Source organism: Pieris brassicae, chromosome 12, assembly GCF_905147105.1.
Source record: "Pieris brassicae chromosome 12, ilPieBrab1.1, whole genome shotgun sequence".
Lineage (NCBI taxonomy): Eukaryota > Metazoa > Arthropoda > Insecta > Lepidoptera > Pieridae > Pieris > Pieris brassicae.
Window position 1 is genome coordinate 1614868 of NC_059676.1, and position 21043 is coordinate 1635910.

General features: G+C 37.3%; 1 protein-coding gene across 1 annotated transcript; it reads right to left on the reverse strand.

Moving 5' to 3' along the window:
• Positions 1 to 1706: 1706 nt before the first annotated feature.
• LOC123717045 (bone morphogenetic protein receptor type-2-like) lies at positions 1707 to 20866 on the reverse strand. The gene is made up of 12 exons (XM_045672806.1): positions 19896 to 20866; positions 19511 to 19645; positions 18050 to 18172; positions 16006 to 16206; positions 15782 to 15862; positions 10290 to 10439; positions 8889 to 9062; positions 7729 to 7877; positions 7105 to 7323; positions 5227 to 5348; positions 4551 to 4654; positions 1707 to 4465 (listed from the first exon to the last, which is right to left on the reverse strand). The coding sequence occupies exons 1-12, from the start codon at positions 20401 to 20403 to the stop codon at positions 2934 to 2936; spliced, it is 3498 nt and encodes a 1165-aa protein (XP_045528762.1). The 5' UTR covers positions 20404 to 20866; the 3' UTR covers positions 1707 to 2933.
• Positions 20867 to 21043: the final 177 nt, after the last annotated feature.

A 21043-nucleotide genomic window follows, 5' to 3' on the forward strand; every position in this document is an offset into this window, starting at 1 on the left:
AGAAGACAGCGAATAAAACTTTGTATCAATACAAAAAACTACAAATACAATAAGGTACAACGTTGTAGAGAGAAAATATTTGCATATCAACGCCAAATATACTGTGATCAAAGCGATGGAGGGTGACCTCGGGCATCCAGTGGGACAATCCTCCTTCGGGTCTTATTTCAAAAACAACAGTTTTTTGTCTATGTCAGAGGCTAAGGTTGAAATACGAGATTTAAATTTATCGCCTCGATTATTAGCTTGTACCATACGACCCAGAAAGTAGATTTTTTTAAATATTTTCCTCGGCTTTTTGGAAATATATTCGTACTCTAAACTTGTGTTGCAATGGATATTATTCAATGGAATTTCAATAATTCAATATTTCGTATAAGAGATGGTTTTCATTTGTCACTGTTAAGGGCCACTAGACACTAGAGGTCACTAAAATATAAAAATTTTAACACTACGTAATCTTAATTTATGTGAGGTAACATTTTGTATACGAAATGGAATTAAACTCACATGTTCTATATTCTATGGAATTATTGTTTTACGACCAACGTACACATTGTATTTTAGATTTGAATTTTGTTATAGTCGTAAAAGTAAGCGTCATAATTCACATTCACTGAAGCATTACTGTCTATTGTTGTCTCTTTTCATCCTAATGTAAACACAATTTGACAGAAAGAGAAGAATGAGTAGTTTCATTACAAAAAATAATAATAAGATGTAGTTATATTCTGAGCTGAGAAAAAAAAATTTACTCACGTGGATGCAAATTTCTCTTAAATATTAAATAAAAACCTGGTACGTCAATTCTAAAATACTACGCGTATAGTCTGTGGATCTCACACTTCAACACTATGTTTATATGTTTGTACTATTATCTACCTACTCTAGTTGATTCTAGTATGTGTAATTCGATAACTCTAGCAATCTTTAACATAAATAAAAACAAGATATAAATTGAAAAGAGGATGTTTAAGAGTACAAAATCTAATATGAAATCTGAAATAAGAAACCATAGACATAAAACAGACTGACAGCTGTCAAATATAAAAAAATCGTAACTAACAAAAACTTATCGATATATTTAATGACTGTAATGTTGTATATATAACATTGTACATGAATAAACAACTGAATTAATAAATATTGAACATTTTGATTTTTATTCATCCACACTAACTAAGAGAAAATAAAGTTGAAAAACTCCATAAAACCTTACCTCAGTCTGTTCTACTGTCTATGGATAGGACGTAAAAATTATATAAAATCTATTGTTTTAAACTTAACGAATTCAACAAAATAAACAGCATTAAATCCGTCGGTTTCATAATTTCTTATATAATTTGTATTTACTACTATCTAAGCGAACTATTGTAAATGCATTGGAACGTTTTCGGTTCTATCTAATTAATACTATATGAATTTCCGTTTATAGACCCATGCACCAGACTTTTGAATTGTTCATTTAAAAAAAAAGCATTCTTTGACTTAATAGAACGTAAACCAAATTAAATCATTATGTTTTGCGTTAACTAAAACGTGATTTTACGCTTTAAATTCGGAATCAACTACTAACTATACCAGTGACTCCCAACGTAGGGCCCACACCTTACAGGGGGGAAATTTTATTATTAAGAGAAAATTTATTAAAATTATCTGCCATTAGAATTTTATTTTTTCTTTATGTTTTACTTACTGTGTCCTAGTAATTTCTTACTAAAAAGGAGAAATATAATTGGAAGAGTTTGTTTTTTTTTAAAGTTATGTATGTTGAATAGGTAGAGGGGGGCCTATGAATTTTAGTAAGGCTAGGGGGTCATGGCACAAAAAAGGTTGGGAATCACTGAGCTATATTAATCTTTCAAGTAGTTTTAACATTTGCGTAAACGGTCAATGTTGATTAAGCGCGGTTAAAACGAACAGTTTAACAGTCAGTCAACATGGATCCAAGGATCAGAATAAGTGCGACAATAACCTGTTTATTCTTAATTGATACATTTGTAACATTATGAATACTTTATATTGGAATGGACATTGTTAGCGAATACAAAACAAAAGATGAAATGATCGCTTGATTCTGATTGGTCGACGGCGTCTGTAATCCACACATTCGGAATCAAGCGAAACGTGCCAACATTTACAAGGTTTTACTTCTGCACATATATATAAATATATATACACGTTACCGTTTACGAAATTGTAATACAATAAATGAGAGGTTGATGTATTATCATATAACAATTGATAAATACTTTTTTGACGTCAAAATACTGAAAAAGATTCATAATTAGATTTAAACGATAAATCACATTTATTTACACATTTGTTCGTCCAATTCAGTGTCAAATGTCATCGAATTTAAAAAGTACACACGTCAATTTTGACAGATACGAGTACCTATAAGTCGTTCGGGTCCGCCATTTTGTGACGCTTCAGTCGATTTTATCTATGGTTATACATCTTCCTTTTTCATACAACATATATACGTTACGAAAGCGTAAACTGAAAGTATGATAGCACGTTTTTTTGCAGTTAAAACTAAGTCTCGAGACTGAGCTGTGTTTACGCAGTTTTCAAGACCAACCTGAGATAGGTTTTGGAATACGAGCCGTAATGTGTCAAACACAAATTAATTCCAATTTTTAAATATATTCGATTTATAAAACTTCAAATGCTAAACACATTTACTAAAAACAATCGCAATTGATTAAAAAAAAAACCAGTTGACCTAACTCCGAAAAATATATAAATTATATGTTCTACATATAAATATAGACCAATTGTTTTTAATAACCTCGCCAAAACTAAATAATACGGAAAATTTGTGTTCTCCAAATCGATGAGAATTATTATAATGGCGCAGGATATTCTCTATACGAAAACAAAAATTACATTTGGCAAAAATGTTAAATTCTCGAATGTTTTTAAAATAATTAAAGACTGTTCCCAAACATCATTCTATCGTCGTACAAACTCAATCGATTGCTTTCGTTAGACCTACCCTTTTGAAGCGCCCTATCTCGTCTCGCCCTGCGAATAGCCACCGGTAAATCTCCAGGTGTTTTAACCCTTCCAGCCGGATTTTGCAGATGCAAATCACCAGACGAAGAAAATATTTCATTTACCTGCTCTAAAGAGTGTTGCCGCTTAATGGACAACGATTTTAGGGACGGTTTTGGTGATTTTTGACTCTCGTCTATTATTTTTAAATCGTTCGTGTCTAATTCGCCGTTAAAAGCCGCCAAGTATACTGGATTGTCGCCGCTGTACCCGTTCACCAGGTTCTCTTTATCGTTTGGGTCACTAAATTCATTGTCGAAGGCTGTATATTTATTTTGGAATTTGTTGAATGTGAAGTCTGTTTTTGTTTGCGTCGCTTCTTTTAATACGTCATTTTGGTATTTGCTCTTTTTTTCTTCTATTGGTTTTTGTATTGTTTGGATTGTTATTTTGGCGCCATCGTTTTCTGATAAAAGCATCAAATGTTCGTCTTCGCTGCTCGAGCAGTCCGAATTCAGGTCAAAAGGGCTGTCGCCGTTAAAATTCTCAGTTTGATTAGGTAAGTATTGTAGTTCCAAATTGATTGAAGCACGCGACGATCCGGCGCTATTCGAATTGGTTATAATTCGATTGTCGCAACTCAATCGCTTTTTTAACGTCGAATCTTCGGATTCGGAATGTCCAGCTTTCATGCTTTGTGAAGACATGGATGTTCTTATCGATCTTTTGTTCAGACTTTCTGAGCTGCTTTTTGATTTATTTTGCGTTAAGTTTGTTTTGACTTTAGGTACAATTACGGCGAAAATTTGATTTCTTTCAGTGTTGTGTTGCGATGGAAGTTCTCTAAACGCAGTGTTCATTTCCGATTCCATTAGCATTGTTGGCGAAAGTGTTTTATTAGGAGGTGACAGTGTACACGGTGCTTCAAAATTATATAGCGTATCATGGATTCCTAAGTTATTGGGTCTATCAAAACTTAGATTACTCGGCTTTTCGACTACCGTTGTTCTGGTTCGTTGCGTTACATTATCTGTATACTTGACCTCTGTCTCTTTAGGTTTTTTCTTTTCAAAAAACTTTTTGAATCCCCACCTTTTGTCTTTATGTTCTTGTAACAAGTTGGTCTGTTTGAGTGCTTTCTCTTCGGGTGCATTCACATCATTTTGGACGTAGTCCAAGGGTCTTTGGTAGGACCTGATTTCGTTTAATCTATCTGAATTTTCTTGCGATTGAAATCTATTATGGCTTATTCTAGCTACTGAAAGGCAGTTTTCCGTTTGTCTCCTAGGTTCTGTGATATCTTTGAGACTTTTATGTATGAGTTCAACGGTGTGTGTCTGTGTGTTTGTATTGCGTTCAATACACGCGTTCCGACCTATGTGTGGGTATAAAAGGGGCGTAGTGACGTCACCATTAATTTGTACACAATTTGTGTTTTTCTCGATCTCATTTGGTAGGTTATTTTCTGCGAAAAATTTGTTTCCAATAAGCCGTGATTTATTTAATTATATATTTCTTTATCGTTACGATTAATATTACGATTTTCTTACCTGGTGAATGCGGATGTATATTGTTTTCGTGCATAATTGGACCTTGCATAAGTAACATCAGTTTCAATTCAGCCATTCGCTCTTCCACGCATACCGCTGTTAATCTGAAATTTAACACTCATGTCCCAGGTGTATATGGGAAGACACTTTTCTTTCCCATATTTATTTGACTTCTTATAATAAATATCAAGGTCTAGTTTAAATAAAACATTTTTTAGCGTCTTGAAGCTATGTATGTATGTATGTTCGAAGAAATGACTCACGGTGTCCATCATCTTTTAGTCGATCTCAACTCCGGGAAAATAAACACAGATAACACAACTTTCTCTACAGCTGTGATACTTTTTGACAATTTGTCTTCAGTCACCGTGACGTCAGCGTGCGTGTCGCTGTAAAGCACGCGAAACGTTGGGAAAAAAATTAAAATTATGCAAAATAATTATAAGTTTATAATAATACATAGCTTCAATCCGTTGAAGAAAGTGTTTTCATTAAATGTGTAAAAGTTATGTTAATAAAAGACAACACTATCTATAACTATATCTAGTTACAATTACATCTCAATAAAGCTTATTAAAGCGGTAAGGGAAGCTTAAAAATTTCCCCTACTTAAGGTACGTACTAAAGTGTATCAGTTTTCTACATACGGGAGTCGTCGTTATCCAAGACCACTCACCTAGCTTCAGCATCATGATCCCAGCATTCATCGCAAGTGTCATTTGCAATTTTCAGAGCTCGCGTCTCAGCGACAGGCCCACGAGGTAATGGCGGCCTTGCCTTGTTACGGCACACCAGAGTCTAGAATTATCGTCCTAGTTGATTTGTGTACAAAATATTGTTACGAGCTAGGGGATCGGATAGAAAATGCCGTAGATTTATTCAAGGGTTTATTTCTTGGTAATCAATGAGGAATTTATGGGCACAAATTAATTGCAGAGATGCACTAATTACATACACAAAAACAATCACTAATTACTTCACTTATGCACACTTCACACAGTACTTTATCACTTATATTCACTTTATTCGCACTTTATCGCTTCGGTGTTTCGCTCTTGTTATCGCATTCAAAACTAAAGGCGACTAGTCGCGTTTCGGCTCGCTTATATATCCCTGGGAATAATTCTAAACAGTATTCGAGAACTTTCTAGGCAGGCTTGCTACTGAGTAGCGATTGCACAATTCTAGAACGTCCGCACTCTTTGTCTCTTTCGCACGTTGCTCCGTCCTTGTCGTACGGCGTTCTAGAGTGCTCAGTCTAGTTTCGAGAAAGTTCTGATCTTCTCTCTCTCTCTCTCGTATCATTTCATCCTTGTCTCACACCTAGAAAGTTCGGTCTAGAATATTCCTTCATTAAAGGGGTATAACTAGGCCTGAAAACGCCCGAAAACGGGTCTCCTGAAAACTGCACCACTCGACTACACATGTTCTGAAACTGACTGAAAAAAGGTTTCAGCTTCCTGAAAACTAGGGTAACATTGTGGAAATTACAATTTTCTAATATGTGATTAACCCTCTCCTGAAACGGTCAGAACATATTTCAGCCTGCTGAAAAGTTCTCTAACTAGTGGAAAAATCTAGAAACATTGTAGTCGACCCGTCTTCGTAACAATATAAAACAAAGTCCCGGGTCCGGCTAAAGTCAATGCATTTTAAACCGAGCTGTCAATGTCAAATGTCACTGACAGTACCTGCGCACGCATTGACTCCTTTACACATAGATAAGACTTTTTTGTTATGACACTCGAAACATTAATTACGCTTTGTTACGCAATACGCACAATGGAGAATTCATTTTCTAATGTAACTGAAGAAATTAAATGCTGTCATTTTACAAAATATTATATATATAATCGGTGATCAGCCTACTGCGCCTGACGTACGCCATCGACTTTTTGGGTCTAAGGCAAGCCGGTTTCCTCACGATGTTTTCTTTCACCGTTCGAGCTAATGTTAAATGCGCACATAGAAAGAAAATCCATTCGTGCACAGCCGGGGATCGAACCTACGACCTCAGGGATGTGAGTCGCACGCTGAAGCCACTAGGATAACACTGCTCGAAGCGATTTTTTTTACCTATGAATATTTAACATAATTTAGCATATCGATATGAACCTCTACAATTCTTACGCATATCATTACACCTCTCCATAAGACATGTAAGTGCGAGCGAGACAGACTGATAAATATGACTTATTACCCGAAGACCCAGTTCATAATGCCTCGACTATAGATTAGAGCAATGGTAGTTATTCATCATCATCGACCTTAAGGACGTACGTTGGAATCACGTACACCATTAAATGTATATATATATATATATATATTAATAAAACATCGTGATGAAAACGTATAGGGTTATAGCGCCATTGAACTATTATTATGTGTCTTTCCCAACTCGACCTTCTTCAAGAAAGTAGCGTACCAATTCTTAAAAGGCCGGTAACGCACCTTATCGATGGATACCGCCCACTTAACATATAAAGAGAAAAAAAAAACTATCCCTTTTTTTCTAGATTATATAATTAATTGTTTAATGTTTACTAAAATTAACCTGCATTTGCGCCAACGTAGGCCTCTGTGGCAATCCATGTTGGTGATAGGGCTGTGCGTAACATTGAACCGTGCTATGGGCACCACTACAACGCCACAACATCTCCCATATAACAAGGCCCAGGGCAAACACGTCCACTGCGCAAAGGGCTGCGCGTGCGCCGCTCAAATCTAAAGCACCCTCTAGCGCCTCTGGGGACAGGTAGCGCAGCGTACCAGCCTATAATGAAAAGTTATTTTGATTTTAAGAAAATTTTCAGTAGTCCTTCAGGGGTCAAGTAGTACCAGCTTTAATTTACTGAAATGTTAACCTTATATGAACCGACCAAACCAGTTATTTTAATGTATATATTTAAAAGGTTTAAAATAAAAGCTCTAGACAGCCACGTGATATCAACCGGCAGTAAAGATAAATAAAGCTTTTCAATTTTACACAGACAACAATTTCTGCAAAATTAAAAAAAAAAACTTAATCTAATACGTCAATCGTAAATGTATGTATTTTACTTCATTGAAAGTTTTACCATAGATTTTTTTTTAAATAACTATATAGCCTGGTAACGAGACCTTTAAGCCAACTAGACCATAGAATGAGAAAAAAAATAGTTTTTCCTATTGAACATACCTCAGTAATCCTGGTAGGAGCTGTATTATCAATTCGCGGCGTCAACGGTTGAGCCAATCCCAGGTCAGCGAGTCTGGCCGTGCCATCATTGGCCACCAGCACATTGCCGCTATTCACATCTCTATGGACTATACACGGCTTGCTGCCACCTGGAAATTTTCACATTTGATCATTAATTCTCATCACTCACACACACATTCACTAACATGTACTCGGGCGTGAATAACAAACACTAGACACTTTGTTTCGGGGAAAGAAAAAACTTACCATATTAAAATTTTTTAATAAGAGCAGTGTTGGCCTAGTGGAGTGGCTTCAGCGTGCGACTCTCATCCCTGAGGTCGTAGGTTCGATCCTCGGTTGTGCACCAATGGACTTTCTTTCTATGCGCGCATTTAACATTCGCTCGAACGGGGAAAACGACTTGCCTTAGACCCAAAAGTCGACGGCGTGCGTCAGTCACAGAAGGCTGATCACCTACTTGCCTATTCGATTAAAAAATGATCATAAAACTGATACAGAAATCTGAGGCCCAGACCTAAAAAGGCTGTAGTGACATTGATTTATTTATTTTATTAAAAAATTACTTAAAATTGTAACGTAAAAAATAAAAATATTTTTTAGCCAGTCGCAAAATATTCGCCGGCTGGATGAAGGTCGCAAAATCAAGCCTTTTTATTCATAAACACTAAATCAGTGAAATTGCAGCGTTTTATCAAAAGTGCTCATCCGTCTCTTTTCATCACAGCGCACACGCAATTTGCCAGAAAGAGACGAAAGATTACTTTCGTAGTGTAGTACAGTACGACGGTCATCGAGGTGCTTTAAATAAAGGATTTATTTTTACTCTATATTAATCGAAACGAATGAATGCTATGCAAATATTTTCTTAATTCTTTTAAAATTAATTATTAAGAAGAGTAACAGCACAATAAAGAAATAGATGTATATATATAACAATGTGGGTCAATTAAAAATCTTCACATATAGAGAAGAGGCTGTTATATTCTCGGGGCGTTACTCGACTCGGGAGCAAAATGTACAGCCTTGGCTCGTACAAGTGCAAACTAAGAATTTTAGAACCAGAATTTTACGTTAAAGACAATATTCAATAGCTATCTGAATTAATGAAATCCTTAGGCCTTTTGAAGATGACTCACAAGGTGTATGTAGATGCGCAAGCGCAGATGCAAGTCCGTGTGCCAATGTTGCGAACTCCAACCACGTCACAGGTGCTTCCTGCAACCTAGCACGCAAAGACATAGGGCATAGCTCCAGCACGAGCAAATGCGATCGTGGACTGCCCTCTGTGAGGGATGGCCGGCTGTCACTCCCTGGAAAAAAATATCAATCGATTTTCTATCAGAATTTAACCAAAAAGAAAGATATCAAAGCACGAGCGTGACAACGTTAAATGACCCTAATGACGTAATCTACTTTTTTTTTCTTTTTTTTATTGGAAAGTCCTATTACAAACCCCTACACCGGGGCAACTCATTAAAGTGACGCAGGGTGTGTGGGAGTTAGTGCGGACCAACTCCTGGACCTCCTAAAACCCAACAGCCCCACCTGCTCACTATGGACAGCAAGTTGACGGTTTCCCTTCTCTCTAGAACAGTATTTCCCAACCTTTTTAACCCATTCCCTACCATAGGCTTTCTAAAATTCTTATGTATTTATTTTTAATAAACAAAATGATAGTTTATATAATAAATTTAAATGATAGGTTTTAGAAAGAAATTACTAAAAATGTTAAAAACATAATGAAAAACTGAAATTCATATTCCAAATTATATAATCAACTAAAATCAAATTTTCGTCGCAATTATAAAAAAAAAAACATCTACTTACACAACAAAAAACTCCCGTAATATAGTTTTTAATCCGCCCAAAAATATTTATTTATGTACTTCTTAACAATTATTCTTATTTTTTATTTTATTTTTTTCATTTTATTTACTTTTTTTCTTCTTTGCTTGCACTGCTAACTTTTACCATTATTATTATTTGTTTCTACTGAGTAATAGATTCTTATTTTTTTTTTTGCGACTCAGGCGCTAACTTGCTGCTGTGGTCTCTGGCAGAATGACCAGCGCATGTGGAACAACTCTGCTCCTCAGCATAAAGCTGAGCCAGGGCCAATTACAACCACAGAACACACGCATTACACAATTAAACCTTTTTCTTAAAAAAAATTGTTATCTCTCTATTATTATTCTTTTTTTAAATATTTGAATTTTTTGATTATTGTTATTTTATGTGTTTCTGTGTGTGTGTTTTGTTAGTCTAATTTAATGTTATGTCTATGTCGAAATTATTTTAATACCCTTAACAATAAAATTGCCATTGGAGTGGGCCCCAGTTGGGAAACACTGGTCCTAAATTATTATTTGATGATATGATAATTTTTTTAAATAATTATTCTATCTCTACAGTTAATAGTGCGATAGAACTACGTAATAATATATGCATTAAAAAAAACATATGACAAAACTAGCTACACTTGTGTTACAGAGTACCAATCCTGAATTTCTATATAAACCTGATTTGTATAGGCTTACCGTAATATCTCAATATATTTGGATGAGCCAAATGAGGTATGGCATACACGGTGGCCTCCTTATGCCAGGCAGTGGGACTTGTGTACAATTTAACCGCGACTGGAGTCGAACCGAGGCTGCCTCGCCATACAGATCCGAATTTTCCTTGACCTATACAAAAATTCCTTATTAATCATTTGTATTTATTCCTATAAAAAAAAACAGATATTGTCCGTTTTTATTTTTCTTAAAATCTTCATATATATATATTTATACTTTGTTACCTTAATATACATATATATACAAACAAACAAAAAAACAAAAAGTAGGTTACATAAGTTATTAGGCAGCATGCGGCCTTATCGCTAACGATTCAATTCTACCGTGCGTGTGTAAATCCCTGAACTCCTCTTAAACGGTTGGACTTATTTGAATGAAATTTGTATGCGTTTGGGTGGCGAACTGAATGGTTTAGATTCACAAATTCGCCCGGCAGATGGCGCTACAGTCAGTATACAGGTTATTTATCTAAACAGCTGGTATATATATCTATAAATATTATGTGTATTAAACCCCTAAGCCTGTGTTCAAGTGGTGTCGAGAATGATTTATATTTAGTAAGCCGTGTGTACAACAACGTGTGTCGAATCTGCTAGTACAATTATATTTTAATTTTTTTTAATAAAATTTGTTCTAGAATTATTCATTATTTTCGAAGTTTTTTTTATTACAGCAATATTATATCAACCTTGTCTAAATCCGTGATTCGTAATTAGTATGAAATTTTTTATTCCTCATTGTTATTCAATTAATATCTTAGAATGCATAATAATAAAAAATAACTCCACAATAAAATAATGGTCTAGGTCCGTCTAACGCGTGTCACTGACGTGCCCCAGGTCTCTTGCTCTAGAAGCGTTAGCAATAGTGAATCATAGTGAGAAATTTGTTCTATAATGTACTAATTACTAATTAAATTACTAAAATACTAATTAAATTCCAGCCATAAAAGTATAAAACACATTTGTGATGACATATTATTATGTGTAAAAATTAAATTTATTTTAACTGATGCAAAATAGTACCATTGGGAGCGTTCAAGTATTACGTCACGCAATTTTTGGAGATTCTTGCCCCCCCCCCCCCCCCCCCCCATGAAACGCGCCGTAACGTTTCTGTATGTAATACTAAAACGTTTCGTGATCAACCCAAGTGACTCTTTATACCTAAAACGTAGCATTATGTGGTGTAAAGTACTGGAAAGTAGAAAATAATATTAACAATAACGCGTAATTCAATCCCTGCCCCGCATCGTAACGTTTTACAAGAGGACCCCCCCCCCCCAAATTCGTTACGTAATACTTGAAAGCTCTAACAATCATTATTTATTAAAAAAATATCAGTAATTTAATAGTTATATTAGACAATTGGGGTGGGAAGTTGGGGTTGGTGTTGGTGGGAATCGCTGATGGAGTGAGGTCAGCATTGCCTAGAAAAAGCCAAAAAAAACCTTCTGCTGTGTTACGTAGTGGAACACTAGTATAAGCAGAACCCCGACCAGTCCGAGTCATCCACGTCCTAGTCGTCCACCCTGGGACCTACTGCAGCCACGCTCACGCGTGCCCACTACCTAGAGCTGCAGATGAGCTAAGGATGCAGGGCAAGAGGCGAATATTCTGCGCCTTAAAACAGAATCCACTCACTAGGGAGGTAACCTGTATAAAACCGAGCATGTCTGGATGCTCTAATGTGGCAGCCCCACTATCAGACTAGGGCACAGTGGGTTAATCTCCTGCTTGCCTGAAAAACCAACGATTCAAGAAACCGAAACAGTGAGAAACCGGACCGATCTTTTACCGACGACCTTTGCTTGCACGGACACGAATTGCTTTTTGGAATATAAAAACGCTAAGTAACGACACTCGACTAGCACAAGCAGAAGCTGAAATGATAAGATATAATCTACAAATACTTGGTTTAAGTGAAGTGCGTAGAAATGGTTTTGGCGAACTGAGAACGTCCAAAGGCCTAACTCTTCTATACTCCGGGAAGGAAAATGAGGATGACGACCTTGAATATGGCGTCGCTTTCCTCCTCTCTAACTCCGCAAAGAAAAGTCTTTTGGACTGGAAACCGATCTCAGACCGAATCACTTGGGCCCGCTTCAACTCAAGAGCACGGAAGATCTCCATTGTGGAGTGTTACGCTCCCACCAACATGTCTGCGGAGGACATCAAGGATGACTTTTACAACGCTCTAAATGCCACACTTAAAGGTATTAAGAAACAAGATATTGTGATCGTCATGAGAGACCTTAACGCAAAAGTGGGAAGCGAAAACAGTAACTGTGAGCGCAACATGGGCAAACATGGACTCGGAGTACGGAACGAGAATGGTGAACGGTTTATAGAGTTTTGCCAACACCATGACCTGACCATCGGTGGGACACTTTTTATTCATAGAGATGTACATAAGTACACATGGAACTCCCCTGATGGCTCCACGAAAAACCAAATTGACCACCTTGCGATCAGTTCGAAGTGGCGCTCGTCACTCCTCGATGTCCGAAACCGAAGAGGCGCTGATATTGACAGCGACCACCATCTGGTTGTAGCCGAAATGCGACTCAAGATTGCAGTTGCGCGACTAGCTGGTGCCCCTGGTAGAGCTGGAAGAAGGTTTGACGTCACTAAACTGCGAGATCCTGAAATTTTGAACAGGTTCAGGCTTGAACTTCGTAACCGCTTCACCGGACTTCACTCCGACGATGACTCAATAGACGGAGAGTGGAAACGCATCAAAGTGGCCTACACAGAGACCAGCTCTTCTGTCTTAGGTCATACTAAGCACTCGCGCGTGGATTGGATGTCACAAGCTACTTGGCAGCTGATAAACGACCGTAGGGAACTCCACCTAAAACTGCTCGGAACCAACGACGAACTACTACAAGCCGACCTCAGACAGCAGTATCGGGAGATTCGTAAGAAGATCTATCGCAGCTCGCGAAAGGACAGAAGGTTGTGGGTTGACGGTATTGCTGACCACGCTCAAATTGCCGCTAACACCGGCAACATGGGAGAACTGTATAAAGCGACTAAAATCTTGGCAGGAAAGATAAGTCAGCATAAAAAGCCTCTAAAATCAAAAGACGGTCAACTTATCGTAACAGCAGAAGGGCAACTACGACGCTGGCGTGAACACTTCGAGGAAACCTTTCGTCCCACAGCTACGCATGGAGGCATGCAAGACACATTTCCACCACCCAGGCCACTAGACATCGATATCGAACCACCTACACGTGATGAAGTGGAGAGAGCGGTCATGGGTCTTAAGACTGGTAAAGCACCAGGGCTTGATTTAATAGCCGCAGAAATGTTAAAAGCGGACTTGGCTACTACCTTCGACACGCTGACAGCGTTGATTGGGAAAATCTGGGCCAGCGAGAAGCTTCCGGAGGACTGGAATAGGGGCCTTCTTATTACTGTGCCCAAAAAAGGTGATCTAAGCCAATGCAGCAATTGGAGAGGTATCACCTTGCTCTCGGCCCCTTCCGCAGAATTATCTTGGACAGGTTGTCTGCAGCCGTCGAGCCTCTCCTTCGCATAGAACAAGCTGGCTTCCGACCTAACTGCTCGTGTACCGACCAAATTAACACTCTTCGTATCATTCTCGAACAGGCAGCAGAATGGCAGAGAGAGATTTATCTTACCTTTGTTGACTTCGAAAAAGCTTTCGATACGTTGAGATGGAGCAGCATATGGTCGCGACTCTCTAACATTGGTGTCCCGCCAAAGATAATTAACCTAGTTAAGGCCAGCTATAGGAACTATTCTTGTAGAGTGATTCACGATGGTCTCGTCTCAGACGATATTCAAATGCACGCAGGCGTCCGGCAAGGCTGTTTACTCTCGCCACTACTTTTCCTGGTTGTTCTCGACGGGATTATGGATCGCATACATCAGAACCAGCGTCGCGGAATAGAGTGGGGATTAACTAACATCTTAGAAGATTTGGATTACACCGATGACCTCTGTCTGCTGAGTCACACGCACCGCGACATGCAATCTAAGTTGGACGACCTGGAACGCGAGGTGGGATTTGCGGGACTCAAAATCAACACCCGGAAAACGAAAGAAATGCGTGTTGGAGTTGAGAATCGCACCCCAATGCGGGTGGGTGCAGAGGACATAGAAAGCGTTCAACAATTTGTTTACCTCGGAAGCGTCGTGTCTGAAACTGGAGGTACAGAAGAGGACATCACTTCGCGCATTGCCAAGGCCAGAGCAACCTTTGCACAACTTCGGCCTATATGGCAGTCACGGATGTTGACGCGTCGAATCAAGGTTAAAATATTCGGATCCAACGTCAAATCTGTGCTGCTCTATGGGTGTGAAACGTGGAAGGTCACCAAACACATCTCGCACCGACTCCAAGTCTTCGTTAACCGCTGTCTTCGCCGTATTCTGAACATCTACTGGCCTGAAAAGATCTCTAACGAGCAACTTTGGGAGCGCTGTCGAGAAACCCCGATCAGCCAGCAGATCAAGCGACGCAAATGGAATTGGATAGGCCATACACTCCGAAGGGATCTCAATCATATTCCCAAGCAGGCGCTTGATTGGAATCCGCAAGGAAAGCGGAAGCGTGGCCGTCCCAAACAAACCTGGCGCCGAACAGTTGCGGACGAAGCAAAGAGAGCCGGAAAGACTTGGAGCGAGGTGAAACACGAGGCTCAAGACCGAACGCGATGGAGACTCACTGTGGACGCCCTCTGCCCCACCTAGGGGTTATAGGACATTAAGTCATTAGACAATTCAATGAACCAATCCAATCCACGCACCGACTCCAAGTCTTCGTTAACCGCTGTCTTCGCCGTATTCTGAACATCTACTGGCCTGAAAAGATCTCTAACGAGCAACTTTGGGAGCGCTGTCGAGAAACCCCGATCAGCCAGCAGATCAAGCGACGCAAATGGAATTGGATAGGCCATACACTCCGAAGGGATCTCAATCATATTCCCAAGCAGGCGCTTGATTGGAATCCGCAAGGAAAGCGGAAGCGTGGCCGTCCCAAACAAACCTGGCGCCGAACAGTTGCGGACGAGGCAAAGAGAGCCGGAAAGACTTGGAGCGAGGTGAAACACGAGGCTCAAGACCGAACGCGATGGAGACTCACTGTGGACGCCCTCTGCCCCACCTAGGGGTTATAGGACATTAAGTCATTAGACAATTCAATGAACCAATCAATTAGCATTCGATTTTTTTAGTCTTTTAGGATTCTAACACAATTTCTCTTTCTCGTCTTCTGGAGTTTCGATTCGCTTTGGATCGTCGTTAGTTAAAAAAAAAACAGAAAATGAGTGGAAGAGCTTGTTTAATCTACCCTAGACAGTGTAACATAAATGAATCATTCGACCGACGGCTAAATAGGTATCTCCTGGACAGGCGTGTCTTCCGCATTTAACATCAGATGTGATGATGAATCTGTATAAAGAAAACGCTTTTGTTACTTACCAATATGTTCAATAGGTGTGAGATTGTCGACACACAACAAACCAGTTGCCAACGCGTCAGGTCCACTGCCCATGACATCACCTGGAAATAAAAGATTGACAATGACATCTGTCAATTACTAATAAAAATATTATCGACGCCTTGTTTGAATATAGCGCCATCTGTTAAGTGCAATTGTATTTTTTTAAATATACACGAATATAATGATTTCAAAAACAACTCACACTTCTCCAAATCGGTGCCATCACTTAAATCATCCTTATCAAGTTCGATTCTCTTGTAATAAACTTTTCTAAACACTATGGCCATTAACAATATGGCCACTAACACCAAAATGCCAGCTGCCACAGCGTTAGAGTAGTTCGGATGCGTTGTTTCCATTGTAGATTCAGCTTTAATTGTGACTGTTTCCACACGTAGTGATGCTGAAAAGATAATCAGCCTCATTATAAACATGCATGTAAGGTTTGTATGTAAGGTTACTATTGTAACAAATGTCATACTAATTTTAGTTCACATATATAAAAATGAATTCCTATTTCCCTTGGTCACGGCATCACGCGTGAACGGCTGGACCGATTTGGCTAATTCGTTTTTGTTGTGTTTGTTATTGTCATGAGAAGGTTCTTATGAAAGGAAAAATTAAGAAAGTTGCGGGGAAAATTAGAAAATTTAATAATACTTTTGTTACGATTGCAAATTTTTTTTTCATTGCATTCAAACTTGATGTAACCTTATGGCGTTTGACATAACATTGACAGAATGCGTGCTGCAAATATCGTTAAAGAGGATGTAAGAAAAATGAATATCATTTAGAACATTATGCTTCGATTGGAGTTATTATATTGATAAAATACATATAAAATAATTAGAGTCGCTAATTGTTTGTGGATTTCATCTTAAACCCATGTTTTTCACATGACCGCCGCCGTTTTATGTCGCCTGTTCCCATGTCGGAATACCAACAAAACTATTTATATGCCCCAGAACAACAAGCAAAGAATGTTATCATAAAGTATTTTTAGTTACTTATACCAATTCGAAATAAATATTCATAGTTAGGACAGTACAACGTCTGTCAGGTTTGCTAGTTTTATAATAAATCCTGTATGGTTGGCCCCAATAAACTCTTGTTAACCGTATCAGTATAGAAATTAGCGTAAGATTCAGAAACGCAACTGCTAATTCTGACTCACGCACGTGGAAAATGTATAAATGTATCTCACCCTAAATCAATTAATCAATGGCGCTACAACCTTTTTAAGTCTTGGCCTCAGATTTCTGTATCTGTTTCATGATCATTTGTTAGTCGAATAGGCAAGTAGGTGATCAGCCTTCTGTGCCTGACGCACGCCGTCGACTTTTTGGGTCTAAGGCAAGCCGGTCTCCTCACGATATCTTCTTTCGCCGTTCAAGCGAATGTTATATGCGCATATAGAAATAAAGTCGGCCGGGAATCGAACCTACGATCTTAGGTTCATACCTACTATCATTAGTAACACGGCCAAGCCACTAAAGCCAACACAGCTCGCAAACGTTAATGTTTAATGACATTTTTTACGTATCTCACTCACCCTTAGTAATGTTTGTGTTATCGTGCTACCAAAATTAAACCACACTGTACACCATGTTTATCGTGGAAACATTTTAAACCACAGTACATTCGATGCCCAACTCAATGGAATAAATTAAAATCCCTAGTTCATGAAATATATCTAAAACACAACGCGATCTTGTCACGATAAAAAAAAATCTAAATAAAAAATGTCAATAGCTAAATTACAGTTAACATAAGACAATTTTGGTAAACATTACAAAAAATAAAAAAAATATTTGTTGGTAATACATAAAAGAACCCGGAAAACACCGGATTAGGGATGAGATAGGCACATAGGCTTTCTTTAAAATTGATCAGCCAACTACCGAATATAACCAGCTCCGGATAAGTACAGCTTAATCCGTTACAAACGCGAAAAATTCGAAAGAGATGTAACTCCTAGGTAGGTTTATATATACAGCCTATTACAGTTTTAATTATTAAAATGTTTCAAGTGACATTATCAATCTATAAACTATATATAGACAAAATTGCTTAAGTCATTGAAGTCTATCGATTGGCAAGGCTAACTTGACTAAGCCCTGAGTTAGTTTGAGCATCTCTGAATAAAACTTTGAATGGTTTTTAACATTTAGGAAAGAAAGTTGGCGCTTAATTTCTTAATCTTACCCAATGCCTCATATCATTTAAGTAATCAAAAAGTTACATACTGTAGTCAGCGTTGCAGTTACTCTTGGTGCAGCAACAAAACTTTGTACCCGGCAGACGTGCTGTGACTGGTGTGCATTTGTCGCAATTGTTGCGCTTACTACTTTGGGACGAACGCCAACATCCTACAAAAATATCATGAAATGGGCTTAGGGCTATGCTATCCTTTCAATCAACAAAGATAAGCATTACAGATTAAGTCTTAGTTTGATACAATATTCATCAAAGTTTGTGATATCTATGTTACAAATTCTGGATTAAAGCAGATTTAACTACCACAACTGACTATTAGTTATTAGTTACTAGTAGTTATTATTATAGTTTAAATATGTTATATTGTAACAAACTTTCTTGAGTGGTATTTGTTTATGCATAGGTTATGTTTCATATCAGACAAGGCGACCCATTATCACACTCTATTTTCATAACCATACTCGAAAACATCATGAACAAACAAAACCAGACTCTTTATAAAAGGCACCTACCTAAGTCACCTGAGTTTCGCTGAAGACCTGATATTTCTGTCAGAGACAGTCAACGAGATGCAATTCATGATAGAATCTCTACAACAAGTGCGGAAGTTGGATTGAAGATGAATCTAACGAAGACTAAGATAATGACTGATACACGAATACGACCTATAACTATCAATGGAATACGTAGACAATTATACCTATCTGGGAAAAAGATTAAGTTTCGAGACAAACAGTAACATTATAGAAATAGAGAAAAGGGTCCAACAAACCTGGAATAAATATTGGAGCCTAAAAGAAATATTTAAGAGTAACTTACCAATAGCTCTCAAAGCTAAAGTTATGAAAGCCAGACCTGGAAATTCTCTACACAAGCTGTGAATAAAATCAATGTATGTCAAAGAGGTTTAGAGCGAAGCATGTTAAACATAAAAAAAATGGACAAAATAAGACACACAAAGATAAGAGCCGTCGCTAAAGTAACAAACACTTTAACTTTTGCTCAAAAACTGAAATGGCATTGGGCTGCCCATGTAGCGAGAATGTTTCGCAGAAATTGGACCAATGATGAAAAGGAGCACTAGGCAAGCGGTGGAAGGGGAGACCCTTATACCGCTGGGAAGATGACCTGAAAAGATCAGCTGGCATAGACTGGCACTCCATAGCACAAGACCAACAAAAATGGGCATCTTTGGAGGAGGCCTTTACTCAAACCCGGGTTCCTGTTAATTTATAAATAAATAATGTATATATTACTAACATAATCTAAGCTAACATACTAACAAATATCAATATTTTTATTTACTGTAATATAGCAAATAGCAACTACCAACTATTGTAAAACAGGAAATAAAAAGGCTTATTATTGATGTTTCATATATGCATAGCGAAATAAACACATGAAACTAGTATTCTGATATAAAACAATTTAATAGATACAGAATAATAAAAATCATTTTCATGGTCGTAAGGTACACATGCAATACTCACCTTGACCTAGCACAGTAATATTCCCCTCATTATCTTGCTGCCATAGAGTATAGCAATATGCTTTAGTGTCATTACACTGCTCAATTTGTGCTATTTCTCCATCTGGTAGTGTTACCTTTGATAATTTGCCAATATCTATAGTACAAACAACATGAATTATATATTAGATAAAAAGGATGTATTTTTAAAGTTAAAGATTATGTATAAGTTGTAGTTATAACTTTAAAGACTATAGATAGTATAAGTTTGTATGATTTATCAGTACTCTTAGTAGTCTCAGGTATTAAAACAACTATTCAGGAACACTACTTGACATGGTTACTAATTAAGAGATAAAGATACAAAGGAGATACTTAATAATTAAGGATGGCTTATATGATCTTACCAAAAATTTCATTCTCAACTACCAACTGAGTTTGTTTATCATCATGATAAGATGGTGTCACACTCAATGCAAGATTGTCTATTTTATATAGACATGTAATTCCAGGTTGAGACTTAGGACTGGTTGTTGTTAATATTTTTGGCTCAGTTTTAATAATTTCATTTGACATTTCATTTTTATCAGCAGCTCCAATGATGTTTCCCCTCACAGAGTCAGAAACCAACTGATTTAATTCAGGCATCTCTTTAGAATTTGGAACACTCCGCTTTTGGACTACTTTTGGATGATCATACCAGTATGAGTCCATATTATTCCATTGTATAGTCCTTCTATGATGATATTTAGTAAAAGTCCGAACATAATGAGAAGGTTTTTGGTGATGAATACTATTTCTATTATCTACCGATTCTTGAGGACGAGACGTGAGAACCTTGGCCGTGAAAATAAATAGAAATAAAATGACACACTTTAAAAGTGGTGATAATCTCTGTGAAAGTAGACCTTCCATGTTCTTGATTAATAATTTTGTAGCACAAAAGTGTAGAGGCACATTTTAAGCGTTCAATAATTACTTTCGTCACATGTATATGACGTTAATGCGGCTAATGACTTCAGCTGCATTATTGATTTTTCTTTTGCGTTTGAAATGTGATTCGGTTCGTACTCACTAAGCACAGTCACTATTTCTATAACACTTACGGAGTTTAACAATCCATATCTATAACAATTGAAAGGTTTTTATACTGATTCACAGAAATATATTACAATACAAGGAATGGATTTGCATTGATTCAATGCTATGGAAATATTATGTTAATGGAATCTTATATACTACCACTGGAACGTTATATTAGAATAAGTTATTATTAATTTTCTAAATATTCGATATAATTATATTTTAACACTTATTTAATTCAAATTACTTATAAAACAAGATCAATAGAAAATCAATATAGTGTTGACAAACACATTTTACCACCATTGAAAACAGATTTTTGTGAAATGTGAACTTTAATGTAATAAGGAACGTCAATTGTCGGTAGTTAATTGTCATTGGTACAGTGAACATAAATTTACTATAGTTTTGCAACAGTGATTTCCATTAACACAATAATAATAATTTTATATAGAAAGAGTAAATAATTTTC

What these genes read in the sequence shown, in the direction of transcription:
- LOC123717045 (XM_045672806.1), bottom strand. Translation starts at nt 20,403, where the DNA reads ATGGAAGGTCTACTTTCACAGAGATTATCACCACTTTTAAAGTGTGTC. An exon ending in GATCATGATGCTGAAGCTAG is followed by an intron (nt 4,655 to 5,226) that starts GTGAGTGGTCTT and finishes GTTAAATTTCAG; the next exon opens with ATTAACAGCGGTATGCGTGG. An exon ending in TATACATCCGCATTCACCAG is followed by an intron (nt 4,466 to 4,550) that starts GTAAGAAAATCG and finishes AATTTTTCGCAG; the next exon opens with AAAATAACCTACCAAATGAG.